The 16947-nt window shown below is 37.7% G+C and overlaps 1 protein-coding gene across 1 annotated transcript; it reads left to right on the top strand.

The window, feature by feature from the left end:
- Nucleotides 1-879: 879 nt before the first annotated feature.
- Nucleotides 880-5390, top strand: LOC132500749 (E3 SUMO-protein ligase RanBP2-like). The gene is given in 3 exon segments (XM_060115996.1): nt 880-1025; nt 1027-2392; nt 2395-5390. Coding segments are annotated over 3 exon segments (4368 nt in total). The 5' UTR covers nt 880-890; the 3' UTR covers nt 5262-5390.
- Nucleotides 5391-16947: the final 11557 nt, after the last annotated feature.

Genomic DNA, 16947 nt, shown 5'->3' on the forward strand with positions numbered 1-16947 from the left:
AGAAGGAATCAATAGCAGAATAACTGAGGCAGAATAAGTGACCTGGATAAGTGACCTGGAAGATAAAATAGTGGAAATAACAACTGCAGAGCAGAGTAAAGAAAAAAAAAAAAAACAGTGAAAAGAATTGAAGAGAGTCTCAGAGATCTCTGGGACAACATTAAATGCACCAACATTTGAATTATAGTGGTCCCAGAAGAAGAAGAGAAAAAGAAAGGGACTGAGAAAATATTTGGAGAGATTATAGGTGAAAACTTCCCTAATATGGGAAAGGAAATAGTCAAGTACAGGAAGCACAGAGAGTCCCATAAAGGATAAATCCAAGGAAAAACACTCCAAGACACATATTAATCAAACTATCAACAGTTAAATACAAAGAAAAAATATTAAAAGCAGCTAGGAAAAAAAAAAACATACAAGGAAATCCCCATAAGGATAAGAGCTGATCTTTCAGCACAAACTCTGCAAGCCAGAAGGGAGTGGAAGGACATATTTAAAGTGATGAAAGGGAAAAACCTACAACCAAGATTACTCTACACAGCAAGGATCTCATTCAGATTTGACAGAGAAATTAAAACTTTTACAGACAAGAAAAAGCTAAGAGAATTCAGCACCATCAAACCAGCTTTACAACAAATGCTAAAGGAACTTCTCTAGGAAGGAAGCACCAAAGAAGAAAAAGGCCTACAATAACAAATCCAAAACAATTAAGAAAATGGTAATAAGAACTTACATATCGATAACTACCTTAAATGTAAATGGAGCAGGCGCATCGGCCTCTCGTCAGCGACGGCGCTGCGTCACAGAGCTTTGGGCACTGCGTTCCCCAGACTGCAGCCGTTGCGGCCTAGGCACTGGCATCTCGCGCGTGAACCCTGGTCGGCGGCCCTATGAGGCTCAACAAGGCCGATGTGGAGCGGTATATCGCCTCGGTGCAGGGCTCCGCCCCATCTCCCCGGGAGAAGTCAATGAAAGGATTCTATTTTGCAAAACTGTATTACAAAGCTAAGGAATATGATCTTGCTAAAAAAATATATATCTACATACATTAACGTGCAAGAAAGGGATCCCAAAGCTCACAGATTTCTCGGCCTTCTTTATGAAGTGGAGGAAAACAGAGAGAAAGCAGTTGAATATTATAAGCGTTCAGTGGAATTAAACCCAACACAAAAAGATCTTGTGTTGAAGATTGCAGAATTGCTCTGTAAAAATGATGTTAGTGATGGAAGAGCTAAATACTGGGTTGAAAGAGCAGGTAAACTTTTTCCAGGAAGTCCTGCAATTTATAAACTAAAGGAACAGCTTTTAGATTGTAAAGGTGAAGATGGATGGAATAAACTTTTCGACTTGATTCAGTCAGAACTTTATGCAAGACCTGATGATGTCCACATGAACATCGGACTAGTAGAGCTGTATCGCTCAAACAATAGACTGAAGGATGCTGGGGCCCACTGCCACCAGGCAGAGAGAAACATAGCCTTGTGTTCAAGTTTAGAGTGGAATTCCTGTGTTCTACAGACCCTTAAGGAATATCTGGAATCTTCACAGTGTTTGGAGTCTGATAAAAGTAACTGGCGAGCAACCAATCAGGACTTACTTCTAGCCTACGCTAACCTTATGCTTCTCACGCTGTCCACGAGAGATGTGAACGAGAGCAGGGAATTGTTGGAGAGTTTTGATAGTGCTCTTCAGTCTGTGAAATCTTGTGTGGGTGGAAATGATGAACTCTCAGCTACTTTCTTCGAAGTGAGGGGACATTTCTACATGCATGCTGGTTCTCTGCTTTTGAAGATGGGTCAGCATAGTGACGTGCAGTGGCAAGTGCTCTCTGAGCTGGCTGCGTTGTGCTATCTCATAGCCTTTCAGGTTCCAAGACCAAAGGTTAAATTTATAAAAGGAGAAGCTGGACAAAATCTACTGGAAATGATGGCCTGTGATCGCCTGAGCCAATCAGGGCATATGCTGCTAAACTTAAGTCGTGACAAGCAAGACTTTTTAAAAGAGGTTGTAGAATCCTTTGCCAATGAAAGTGGGCAGTCTGCTGTATATGATGCTCTGTTTTCTAGTCAGTCACCTAAAGATAGATCTTTCCTTGGTAATGATGATATTGGAAACCTTGATGTACAAGCACCAGGTCCTGAGGATTTGGCTCAATATGATGTTGGTGCCATTCGAGCACACAATGGTAGTCTTCAGCACCTCACCTGGCTTGGCTTACAATGGAATTCATTGCCCGCCTTACCTGCGATTCGAAAATGGCTAAAACAGCTTTTTCATCATTTGCCCCAGGAAACCTCAAGACTTGAAACAAATGCACCTGAATCAATATGTATTTTAGATCTTGAAGTATTTCTACTTGGAGTAATATATACCAGCCACTTACAATTAAAGGAGAGTGTAATTCTCACTACAGCTTCTATCAGCCTCTGTGCTTGCCACTTCCTGTGTGTAAACAGCTTTGCACAGAAAGACAGAAATCTTGGTGGGATGCAGTTTGTAATCTAATCCACAGAAAAGCAATACCTGGAACCTCAGCAAAATTGCGACTTCTAGTTCAGCATGACATAAACACTCTAAGGGGCCAGGAAAAACATGGCTTTCAGCCTGCTCTACTTGTGCACAGGGCAAAATGCCTTCAGAAAATGGACAGTGGTCTTAATTCTTTTTATGATCAACGAGAATACATAGGCAGAAGTGTTAATTACTGGAAGAAGGTTTTGCCATTGTTGAAGATACTTAAAAAGAAGAGCAGTATCCCTGAACCTATTGACCCTCTGTTTAAACATTTTCATAGTGCAGACATTCAGGCATCTGAAATGGGTGAATATGAAGAGGAAGCACACATAACATGTGCTATATTGGATGCAGTTAATGGAAATATAGACGATGCTGTGGCTGCTTTTGAATCTATTAATAATGTCGTTTCTTACTGGAATCTTGCACTGATTTTTCACAGAAAAGCAGAAGACATTGAAAATGATGCACTTTCTTCTGAAGAACGAGAAGAATGCAAAAATTACCTGAGAAAGACCAGAGACTACCTGATAAAGATTTTAGATGACAGTGATTCAGATCTGTCAGTGGTTAAGAAATTGCCCGTGTCCCTGGAATCTGTAAAAGAGATGCTTAATTTAGTCATGCAGGAGCTCAATGACTTCAGTGAAGGAGGGCCTCTTTATAGAAATGGTTCTTTGTGAAATGCAGATTCAGAAGTAAAACATTCTACACAGTCTCCCACCAAATACTCTCTCTCACCAAATAAAAGTTACAAGTATTCTCCCAAAACACCACCTCCATGGGCAGAAGATCAAAATTCTTTATTGAAAATGATCTGCCAACAAGTAGAGGCCATTAAGAAAGAAATGCAGGAGTTGAAACTAAATAGCGGTAACTCAGGGTCCCCTCATCGTTGGCCTACAGAGAATTATGGACCAGATTCAGTGCCTGATGGATATCAGGGGTCACAGAATTTTCATGGGGCCCCACTAACAGTGGAAGAGAAGAAAAAGCCTGAAGATCTTCCCTCAGATGACGATGTTCTCATCGTGTATGAGCTAACCCCGACCCCTGAGCAAAAAGCTCTTGCAAGCAAACTTCAGCTTCCTCCCACTTTCTTCTGTTATAAGAGCAGGCCAGACTACATCAGCGAAGAGGAGGAGGATGATGAAGATTTTGACACAGCTATCAAGAAGCTTAATGGAAAACTATATTTGGATGACTCAGAAAAATGTAGACCATTAGAAGAAAATCTAACAGATAATGAGAAAGAATGTATTATTGTTTGGGAAAAGAAACCAACAGTTGAAGAAAAGGCAAAAGCAGATACGTTAAAGCTTCCACCTACATTTTTTTGTGGAGTCTGCAGTGACACTGATGAGGACAATGGAAGTGGGGAAGACTTCCAATCGGAGCTTCACAAAGTTCAGGAAGCTCAAAAATCCCAGAATGAGGACATAACTAGCATGGCTGACAGTGTGTGTACAGATGGCAGTAAAGTGACTGTACCATTTTTGTGTAAATCTGAAGAACCAGAGTTTACTACCAGATCTATTAGTTCACCACCTATTTCTTCTGAAACTGTCGATAAACCTGTGGATTTATCTACTAGAAAGGAAAATGATGCAGATTCTACAAGCCAAGTGGAAAGCAAAACAGTTTCATTTGGATTTGGAGGTAGCACAGGGCTGTCATTTGCAGACTTGACTTCCAGTAATTCTGGGGATTTTGCTTTTGGGTCCAAAGATAAAAATTTCCAGTGGGCAAATACTGGAGCAGCTGTGTTCGGAGCACAGTCAGCCAGTAAAGTTGGCGAAGATGAAGATGGTAGTGATGAAGAGGTAGTTCATAATGAAGATATCCATTTTGAACCAATAGTGTCATTACCAGAGGTAGAAGTAAAATCTGGAGAAGAAGATGAAGAAATTTTATTTAAAGAGAGAGCCAAACTTTACAGGTGGGATCGAGAGGCCAGTCCGTGGAAGGAGCGTGGGGTTGGAGACATGAAGATCCTCTGGCACACGATGAATAATTACTACCGGGTCCTGTTGAGAAGAGACCAGGTGCTCAAAGTGTGTGCAAAACACGTCATCACCAAAACAATGGAACTGAAACCCTTGAATGTTTCCAACAATGCTTTAGTTTGGACTGCCTCAGATTATGCTGATGGAGAAGCCAAAGTGGAACAGCTTGCAGTGAGATTTAAAACTAAAGAAATGACTGACTGTTTTAAGAAAAAATTTGAAGAATGTCAACAGAATTTATTGAAACTCCAGGAAGAACAGGTATCACTGAGAGCAAAGGAGACAAATCCTGTGGTGTTTTTTGATGTTTGTGCAGATGATGAGCCTCTGGGATGTATAACCATGGAATTATTTTCAAACATTGTTCCTCAAACTGCTGAGAACTTCAGAGCACTGTGCACTGGAGAGAAGGGCTTTGGTTTCAAGAACTCCGTTTTTCACAGAGTGATTCCAGATTTTGTTTGCCAAGGGGGAGATATCACCAAACACGATGGAACAGGAGGATGGTCCATTTATGGAGATAAATTTGAAGATGAAAATTTTGATGTGAAACATACCAGTCCTGGCTTACTATCCATGGCCAATCGAGGCCAGGATACCAATAATTCTCAATTTTTCATAACACTGAAAAAAGCAGAGCATTTGGACTTTAAGCATGTAGTATTTGGGTTTGTTAAAGATGGTATGGATACTGTGAAAAAGATTGAATCCTTTGGTTCTCCTAAAGGGTCTCTTAGTTGAAGAATTATTATCACAGAATGTGGACAGATATAAAATCAATGTTTTTCATAGTAGATTTTACCTGTATAAACAGTTGAATTGAAGCCTGGCTGTTAAGACAACATGGTAATTATGTTCAGCTTTTGAAAATGGACATTTCCAATGTATAAATATGAAATTGCAGCTTATAGCTGTTGTCACTTTTTCATGTGTTATAATTGACCTTGCATGGTGTGAAATAAAAGTTTAAACACTGAAAAAAAAATGTAAATGGATTAAATGCTCCAACCAAAAGACATAGACTGGCTGAATGGATACAAAAAGAAGACCTGTACATATGCAGTCTACAAGCAACCCACTTCACCTAGGGACACAAACAGACTGAAAGTGAAGCGATGGAAAAAGATATTCCTTGCAAATGGAAATCAAAATAAAGCTGGAGTAGAAATTCTCATATCAGACAAAATAGAGTTTAAAATAAAGAGTATTGGGCCTCCCTGGTGGCGCAGTGGTTGAGAGTCCGCCTGCCGATGCAGGGGATACGGGTTCGTGCCCCGGTCTGGGAGGATCCCATATGCCGCGGAGCGGCTGGGCCCGTGAGCCATGGCCGCTGGGCCTGCGCGTCCGGAGCCTGTGCTCCGCAGCGGGGGAGGCCACAACAGTGAGAGGCCCGCATACCGCAAAAAGAAAAAAAAATAAAATAAAATAAAAAATAAATAAAATAAAATAAAGAGTATTATAAGAGACACTACATAATGATCAAGGGGTCAATCAAAGAAAAAGATATAGCAATTGTAAATATATATGCACCCAACATAGCAGCACCTCAGTATATAAGCCAAAGGGTAACAGCCATAAAACGGGAAATCAACAATAACAGAATCATAGTAAGGGACTTTAACACCCCAATTTCACCAATGGAGAGAACATCCAAAATGAAAATAAATTAGGAAACACAAGCTTTAAAGGACACATTAAACAAGATGGACTTAATTGATATTTATAGGACATTCCATCCAAAAACAACAGAATACACTTTCTTCTGAAGTGCTCATGGAACATTCTCCAGGATAGATCATATATTGGGTCACAAATCAAGACTTGATAAATTTAAGAAAATTGAAATTGTATCAAGTATCTTTTCTGACCACAACACTATGAGACTAGATATCAATTACAGGAAAAAATCTGCAAAAAATGCAAACACACGGAGACTAAAAAATACACTACTAAATAACCAAGAGATCACTGAAGAAATCAAAGAGGAAATCAAAAAATACCTAGAAAAAAATGACAATGAAAACACGATGACCCAAAACCTATGGGATGGAGCAAAAGCAGTTTTAAGAGGGAAGTTTATAGCAGTACAATCCTACCTCAAGAAACAAGAAACATCTCAAATAATCAAACCTTACACCGAAAGCAGTTAGGGAAAGAAGAACAAAAAATCCCCAAATTTAGTAGAAGAAAAGAAATCATAAAGATCAGATCAGAAATAAAAGAAAAAGAAATGAAGGCAAGGATAGCAAAGATCAATAAAACTAAAAGCTGGTGCTTTGAGAAGATAAACAAAATTGATAAACTGTTAGTCAGACACATCAGTAAAAAAAGGGATGACTCAAATCAATAGAATTAGAAATGAAAAAGATGTATCAAGTGACCCTGCAGAAATACAAAGGATCATGAGAGGTTACTACAAGAAACTATATGCCAATAAAATGTACAACCTGGAAGAAATGGACAAATTCTTAGAAAAGTGCAACCTTCTGAGACTGAACCAGGAAGACATAGAAAATATAAACAGACCAATCATAAGAACTGAAATTCAGACTGTGATTAAAAATCTTCCAACAGGGGCTTCCCTGGTGGCACAATGGTTGAGAGTCTGCCTGCCAGTGCAGGAGAAATGGGTTCATGCCCCAGTCCAGGAAGATCCCACATGCTGCGGAGTGGCTGGGCCCGTGAGCCATGGCTGCTGAGCCTGCATGTCCGGAGCCTGTGCTCCTCAAGGGAGAGGCCACAACAGTGACAAGCCCGCGTACAGCAAAAAAAAAAAAAAAAAAAAAAAAATCCAACAAACGAAAGCCCAGGACCAGATGGCTTCATAGGCAAATTCTATCAAACATTTAGAGAAGAGCTAACATCTATCCTTCTCAAACTCTTCCAAAATATAGCAGAAGGAGGAACAGTCCCAAACTCATTCTATGAGGCCACCATCACCCTGATACCACAACCAGACAAAGATGTAACAAAGAAAGAAAACTGCAGGCCAACATCACTGATGAACATAGATGCAAAAATCCTCAACAAAATACTCACTAACAGAATCCAGTAGCACATTAAAAAGATCATACACCATGATCAAGTGAGGTTTAGTACAGGAATGCAAGGATTCTTCAATATATGCAAATCAGTCAATGTGATACACCATATTAACAAATTGAAGAAGAAAAAACATATGATCATGTCAATAGATGCAGAAAAATTATTGACAATATTCAACACTGTTTTATGATAGAAAAGCCTACAGAAAGTAGGAATGGAGAGAACTTACCTGAACATAATAAAGGTCTTATATGAGAAACCCACAGCCAACATTGTTCTCAATCGTGAAAAACTGAAACCATTTCCTCTAAGATCAGGAACAAGACAATGTTTTCCACTCCCACCACTATTATTCAACACAGTTTTGGAAGTTTTAGCCAAAGCAATCAGAGAAGAAAAAGAAACTAAAGGAAGCCAAATTAGTAAAGAAGAAGTAAAGCTGTCACTGTTTTCAGATGACATGATACTATACATAGAGAATCCTAAAGAAGCTACCAGAAACTTAGTAGAGCGAATCAATGAATTTGGTAAAGTAGCAGGATACAAAATTAATACACAGTAATCTCTTGCCTTCTTATATACTAATGATGCAAATCTGAAAGAGAAATTAAGGAACCACTCCCATTTACCACTTCAACAAAAAATAAAATAAAATACCTAGGAATAAACCTACTTAAGGAGACAAAAGACCTGTATGCAGAAAACTATAAGACACTGATGAAAGAAATTAAAGATGATACAAACAGATGGAGAAACAGATATACCATGTTCTTGGATTGGAAGAATCAACATTGTGAAGATGACTATACTACCCAAAGCAATCTACAGATTCAATGCCACTCTTAACAAACTACCAATGGCAATTTTCACAGAATTAGAACAAAATTTTTCACAATTTGTATGGAAACACGAAAGACCCTAAATAGCCAAAGCAATCTTGAGAAAGAAAAACTGAGCAGGAGGAATCAAGCTCCTGGAATTCAGACTATACTACAAAGCTATGGTATTAAAACAGTATGGTACTGGCACAAAAACAGAAATATACATCAATGAAATAGGATAGACATCCCAGAGATAAACCCATGTACATATGGTCACCTTGTTTTTGATAAGGCAGCAAGAATATACAGTGGAGAAAAGACAGTTGCTTCAATAAGTGGTGCTGGGAAAACTGGACAGCTACATGTGTAAGAATGAAATTAGAGCATTCCTTAGCACCATACACCAAAATAAACTCAAAATGGATTAAAGGCCTAAATGTAAGCCAGATACTCTAAAACTCTTAGAGGAAAACATAGGCAGAACACTCTATGACATAAATCACAGCAATATCCTTTTTGACCCACCTCTTAGAGAAATGTAAATAAAAACAAAAATAAACAAATGGGAGCTAAAGAAACTTAAAAGCTTTTGCATAGCAAAGGAAACCATAAACAAGAGAAAAAGACAACCCTCAGAATGGGAGAAAATATTTGCAAATGAAGCAACTGACAAAGGACTAATCTCCAAAATTTACAAGCAACTCATGCAGCTCAACATCAAAAAAATAAACAACCCAAACCAAAAATGGGCAGAAGACCTAAACAGACATTTCTCCAAAGAAGACATACAGATTGCCAACAAACCCATGAAAGGATGCTCAATATCACCAATCATTAGAGAAATACAAATCAAAACTACAATGAGATATCACCTCTCACTGGTAAGAATGGTCATCATTAAAATCTACAAACAAATGCTGGAGAGGGTATGGAGAAAAGGAAACCCTTTTGCACTATTGGTGGGAATGTAAATTGATGCAGCCACTTTGGAGAATTGTATGGAGGTTGCTTAAAAAACAAAAAATAAAACTACCATACAACCCAGCAATCCCATTACTGGGCATATATCCTGAGAAAACCATAATTCAAAAAGAGTCATTTACCACAATGTTCACTACAGCTCTATTTACAATAGCCAGGGCATGGAAGCAACCTAAGTGTCCATCAACAAATGAGTGGATAAAGAAGATGTGGCATATATATCTATATATCTATATATCTATATATCTATATATATATATATATACAATGGAATATTACTGAGAAATGAAATTGAGTTATTTGTAGTGAGGTGGATGGACCTAGATTCTATCATACAGAGTGAAGTAAGTCAGAAGGAGAAAAACAAATACCGTATGCTAACCTATATATAAGGAATCTCAAAAAATAAAAAAATAAAAAATAATAATGGTTCTGAAGAGCCTAGGGGAAGGACAGGAATAAAGGCCCAGATGTAGAGAATGGACTTGAGGACACAGGTAGTGGGAATGGTAAGCTGGGATGAAGTGAGAGAGTGGCCTAGACATATATACGCTACCAAATGTAAAATAACTAGTGGGATGCAGCCACATAGCACAGGGAGATCAGCTGGATGCTTTGTGACCACCCAGAGGGGTGGGATAGGGAGGGTGGGATGGAGGTGATATGGGGATATATGTATATGTATAGCTGATTCATTTTGTTATACAGCAGAAGCTAACGTAACCAATGTAAGGCAATTATACTGCAATAAAGATGTTTAAAAAATTGCCTTAGTTGGAAATTTTATGTACCTGTAACCATATGACATGTTGTCTCTTTCGTCTAGCTTCTTAAACTTAGAATAATGTTTTCTGAAGTTAATCCAGGACATAGCCTGGCCAGGAATTCCTTCCTTTTTATTACTGAGTAGTATTCTATTGTATAGATATACAACACTTTGTCTGTTCACTTATCAATTGATGGACATTTAAGTTCTTTCCACTTTTTGGCTATTGTGAATAATGCTGCTATGGACATTCATGTGCAAGTCTTTTTGTGGACATGCATTTTCATATAACCTGGGTATAGACCTACAAGTGTTGGGTTCTACAGTATTTTATGTTTAACTTTTGGAGAAACTTCTAAACTGTTTTCCAAAGTAGGTGTACCATCTCACATTCTCCCAGAAATGTATGATATTTTTCCACATTTTACACATTGTCACCACTGTTTGTTATTGTTAGTCTTATTTTGGATAGCTGATCTAGTGGATATGAAATTGTATCTTGTAGTTTTAATTTATATTTCTCTAATGATGGACTTGTTATGTACTTATTAGCTCTGATGTGTATTTTTTTTTCAAGGCCTCCAAGGTATTAGCTTAATCCTGATACTATCTACCAGGAGATAGAATCAGATAGCACAGGTTAAGGGTTCAGTACTACAAGATAGCCCCCTCCCCCCACACACACACTTCGGAGGCCAAACACAAGTCCAGGTTGCTACCTGTGCTTCTGACCAAACAGCTATAAGTAGGAGGGTCACACAACCACCTGCTTGGGTTTTATTAATCTTCTAGAGTGGACTACATAATTTAGAGAAACATTTTATATCCTTTTATTTTATAAAAGGATATAACTTAGGAACCAGTAGATGAAAGAGATGCATAAGGCAAGGTAGGGTGAAAGGATGCCGTGCTTCTATGCTTTCTGGGTGCACCACTTTCCTCATATCTCCATGTATTCACTGGAAGCTCTCAAAATCCCATCCTTTTTGGTTTTTATGATGACTTCATTACCTAGGTATGGTTGCTTAAATCATCGGCCATTGGTGATTGGACTCAATTTCCAGACGTTTTCCCCTTCTTAGAGGTGAGGGTGTGGTGGGATGGGATTGAAAGTCCAAACCACTAATTACAAAGTGGGTTTCCCTGGCAACCAGACCCCATCCTCAAGTTACCTAAGGGCTTTCCAAAAGTCACCTCATTAACATTAATAGACCTAATAAATAAACAAGTGAACTATTTGGGGGGGAAATTAAGATAATATAAAATATAAATAACTTTCTAAACCAAACAGGGAAAATTGATATCACACAAATACATGACATACACACTGATAATAGAAATAATCACAGATATAAGGGATGTTACCTAAATCATGAGAGACTAATTTTCTCCATTCTATGTAAGCACATTTAGAAACTTTATATATATATATATATATAATTTTTTAGGAAAATGTAAACTGCCACTAACAATCACAGAACAGATAGATAATTTGAACAGATAAATACCACCTAAGAAACAGATTTGTCAAAGAGCTATGCTCAAAAAGTGGACTGTTTCCTAGAGCAGTTAAGAAACAGTTAATTCCAAAGCTATATAAAATCCTTTGAAGCACAGAAAAAAGAAGAGAGTTTCCAAATTTTTTTATGAAATCGGCAAAATATTGACACCAAATAGTGATTAAAGATATAGTCCAAAAGATGTAGTCCATCAGCTACATAGCCCCCTGTCCCTCTAAACAAATGAAGAAAAATAAAGAGAACTCCAAACTAATCTCACTCATGACACCAGTTTACAAAACATTAAATAAAACCTACCAAACATTACCCAGAAGCATACTAATCAAGACTGAGTCTTATTCCATGTATGCACCTATTCTGCTATTTCCCTGAGCCTGACTGCTCTAGTACAAACATATATAGCATTATAGCATTTGAATAACATTTGGTGACATTTGACATTTGTTTCACTGGTGGTCAAAGTGCCTAATGCCCAGGTGGTAACTCCTAGGTGACTTGAATCATTGTTAGTCTTTAGTAAATGACTTCATGGTTAGTGGCTTATTCTCCAATTTTTCTTTCAAGTCTCAGGAATGTTCAGTATTATAGTTTCCTTTGCATTCTATCCTACGTTTCATCTCAGCTTTGTTTTGTGTTTGTGTGAAAGGGCAGAGGTTTCCCTGGACCAGAATTAATTGTTAGGTCTTTCAGTTCTACACTATTTACTTTTGTATGCAATTTGTTTAACTAATTGGATATATAGTGGTAGTTTGGCATTAAATGCAATGTATACATTGGTAGTTTTGCTTTCAAGATAAACTCAAATGAAACACCAATGTAATATTTAAATGTAACATTTTTCAAATTTTAAGAATGAACAAACCAAAAAAACTGATTCAGTTAGTAGTCAAATTGAGCAGAAGATATATTAAAACTAATACATGTAGAGTAGAGATCTAACAACTTGCTCTCATCTCTCTCTTTTTCCCTCTCTTATCTTAATCTGTCTATTACGTTTATCCATCTCTCTTTCAATAGGGCTATTATCTAACCATTTCCTTAAAATTCCTTAAAATTCTACTCTCACATAAGACTTAAAAAGACTTTTAGTATAAGCTGTACATTCGGATTCCTTTCTGAGGGCAATAGACAGCATCTGATTATCTTACTAATGGAGGTAAATTTCTGTCCTGATTAGGAGAAAAATACCACGGCCTTGTATCAATGCATATCATGGTATAATAAGAAAATAGTATAATGCATGGCTTTTATCTGCATTTTCTGTTCTTATTGAAAGAAGGAATGAGACTAGAATAGGTGCTGTAGAAGAACACTAAAAATAAGGTGGTTCGCTCTGGGCTTTGCCTGGACTAGCATAAAAGACGCCTGGATAAGGTGGGAGCCAAGCTGCTAGGAAAGCACCTCATTAAAGGTAGGCTGCCTAGAGAGAGCAGAAGGAACACTGCGGCTTGAGAGCAGTGCAGTAGCAAGTCCAGACTTACAGGAATTCATATACCTGAAGTCCGGAGCAGTCAAACCAGCTTGAGGCCATCTATCACCATAGCAGTTAGTGGCTGCAGGGGCTGTTTGAACCCTAGATTCCTGGAGAGAGTACAATACCAGAGTGACTACAACACAGAGCTTCTGACCCTGAGATCCAGTAAGTAAATGTTCATAAAGCAAGGATCAAGAGGTTTGGTTCTCCCTGGGCACTTAGCTCTGAGGGTGAACAGGCATTCATTAGAGAGATAAGGCTCAAGTTTGAGAGATATGTCTTAAGTATTAGCAAGAGCATATCTGAGACTTCCTAAAGCAAAACAGCAGGCCACCCACCAGAGTGGAGAGGGCTCAGAGAAGGCACAGCTGTGGCTGTCATAGAAGGATTGGACTAAGGAAAAAAAATATTATAAATGCTAGTGTCTCCAAGAAAAGCAAAATTTACTTGGTGAGATAGTGTTAAATACTTATTCTTCCTATTCCAAAATATACAATGTAGTTTGTTTTTGACTGATTTGAGTAATATTTTGTTTCTAGTATCTCTAAAGAATAAGTATGCAAATTTTAAAGTTTATGTTTTAAAAACTTAAAAAGAAAGCTTGAGAGCTAGAAAGGAGTGTAGAGATAATATATTCTATCACATACTCACACAGTACATTTCCAAATGAGAAATGTGACACTCAGGGAAGTTCTCTAACTTGCCTAGAGTCATGAATGGTAATGAAAGAATTAATACTCACACTGCTGATTCCTAACACAAACTTAGTTTAGTATAGAATATCATTAATAAACAGTAAATTTGCTAAATAAAATTTCTACTTTATCCATTTTTCAGAACATCAACAACAACAACAAATGGTTGGCTACTTGCAGGAACACAAGTTTTTTAAAGAATAAAAAAAAATGTTTGTGGATATAACTCATAAGTACTGACACATTCTATATGAGTGCATAGAAATATATACAATGCCACTATATATACATTGCATATATAGGGATATATATATATATATATATCTCCATCCAGATATATATGGATAGCTAGATATATATGGGTATATATAGTTTTATATGTAAACAAATATATGTAGGGATATATGCATACATACACGTATTCCTTGAATATGTAATTTCAAGTTGTAATTCTTATCAACTGAAGAACAGAATAAGCTGCCTCAAAATGTGCCGTGTTGGCAGGTGGATTGTTTTGAGCTAAAGTCAATCAAGACACAGCAGATTCAAGAAAAAAAGCTTTTTGACCTTCGCCTTAACTGCCTAAAATAATTTTTAAATAAAGGGCCTGGTCCAGCAAGAAACTGTCACCAGAGATAACTATAAAGAGTATGGGCTATGTGTAATAAGCTGGCGGAGCTTAACAGGGCTTGTTCAGAGTCCTCTCTGTGGACTCTGTATCTCTGTTAGGCATGAAAAACACTTGTTTACCAAACATTTGCTCTTCTCATCTTGCTGTGAATTGTCTTCCTTCGCTTTGAGGACCTAGACCCCTACCCCCTTCTCCTTAGCTCAGGATGACATATAAGCCTCAATTGCCTGAATGTCTGAGAGCTTCTCATGTCTATGGGTGGTTCCTGTATACATGAACTGAAGTTTATTTTTCTCCTGTTAATCTATCTTACATCAATTTAATTATTAAATGAGTCAAAAATACCTACAAGGGTAGAGAAAACATGTTCCTTCCTGGCACAACTTAAACACGTGGGCATAATACAACAAGCAAATATAGGAAGACTCTGAATGATGGAAAGAAAAAGATGGGCTGACTAAGGACCACGGGATTTGAGGAATGAAAAGACAGTGAGCTCTGTGGGTGTTAGCTTTGCCTTCTATATAGCCAGGTTGAGACACGGGGGACTGCAACCTGAAACTATCAAAAGACGTAGACAAAATGACCCGAGAGAAGCCTGGTCTACCTAGCCAAAGAAGAAGGAAAAGGATAAGGATAGCCTAATAGAGTAGTAAACTTATTGACAATGCCCACTGTACTCCACCTAAATACCAGTGGAAAAACTCCCCCACACCCCCATTCTTGGTGTCAGGGGAGCTGAGCACAGAGCCAAAGTTCCACACATCTCTCCCCTACTGCCGATAGACAGCAAAAGATAGTGCTCTGAATATCCCACCAGATTGTTCTTGTTTGGGCTAAGCAAAGAGCTGAACTTTCACCTTACCAGGCAGTAACAATGTGGAATAAAGCAGTGTAAGTTGGTGTTATTCAGGACGTTGCACCCACATCTCCCCCTGTGTCAATGAAGCCCAGTGGAGTTATGAACCTCCATCCTCACTGTTCTCCACCCTGTTGCCAGCAGTGAGGCAGCCCAAGACAGTGTGAGGCAGTACTAACTGGCATTCTGCTTTTGCTGATAGGGTAGTAGTTTTGTGGATCAGCAGGGAGCTGAGTTTCTATCCTTATCCACCAGCAACAAGGTAGTACAATGCCATGATCTGCTTTTTCAGGGATAGTGTCAGTAGAGCCCAGTGGGTATCTGAACCTCTACCTCCACACAGACCTATGTGCTACAACTAAACAGGGTGAATCTCCACTAAAACAGATCAAATTGAATCCAGAATCTCACAACATATCCTAGAAGTCCAAAATACAATCCAAAATCACACATCATTTCAAGAACCAGAACAATTACTACTTGAATCAGTAGGTGCCAACACTGATATAATTCAGCTATTGGAATTATTTGGCAAGGATTTGAAAGCAGTAATCATAAACTTGCTTCATGAGCAATTATGAACTCTATTAATAAGTGAAAAAATAGAAAACATCAGCAAAAATGGAATATATTTTAAAATACAAAGGGGAAATATAGAACTTGTAAAAATGTAAATATGAAAAATGAAATAAAATCTCACTGCACCAGCTCAATAGTAGATTGGAAACAACAGAGGAAAGAATCATGAACTTGATGATAGACAATAGAAATTACTTAATCTGAACAGTAAAGAAAAAATAGTTAACAGAGCTTCAATGGCCTGTAGATCAATATCAAAAAAAAATCTAGTATTCTTATTATCAGAATCCCAAAATGAGAGGAAAAAAGAACATGGGGTTGAAAAACTATTCAAAGAAATTATGGCTGAAAATTTCCCAAATTTGGTTAAATGCATAAGCCAGCAGATTCAAGATGCTGAGTAAAACCCAAACAAAATAAACCCAAAGATGTCTGTGTTATGATGTATCATGATCAAACTATTGAGAACTAAAGACAAAGAAAAAATCTTAAATACAGCTAAAGATAAATGATACATTGCCTATACAGGAACATTGGTTTGAATGATAGTAGATTTCTGATCTGAAAGTATGGATTCAGAAGGAAGTGTAATTCATTTTTCAAGTACTGAAAGAAAAGAACCGTCAACCCTGAATTCTATAACCAGCAAAAATATTCTTCAGGAATAAATACACTCTCAGATGAAGGAAAATTAAGAGAATTTGTCATCAGCTTACCAACCTTTAAAGAATGTTTAAACTACCTTTAAAGGAAGTTCTCCAAAGAGAAAGGAAAATAATAATTGTAAACTTTCATCTATATGTCATAGTTGAATCACATAGGTTTATCAATCTAACATATCCCAGTGGTAGTTCTTTCAGTGGGAGTTAGTGTATTTGTTTATGTAAGTATATATGTATTTAGTTTGTTCACATATTAGACATCAGACATATGATTACAAGCTTTTGCCAAGCACTAGCTAGGTACAGAGAACACAGTCCATGTTAGAATTGCCCATGCATGCAGAGAACGTAAAATTTTGTAGGAGAAAATGACATTGCACACATAATGAGACAA

This window comes from Mesoplodon densirostris, chromosome 13 (genome assembly GCF_025265405.1).
Source record: "Mesoplodon densirostris isolate mMesDen1 chromosome 13, mMesDen1 primary haplotype, whole genome shotgun sequence".
NCBI lineage: Eukaryota > Metazoa > Chordata > Mammalia > Artiodactyla > Ziphiidae > Mesoplodon > Mesoplodon densirostris.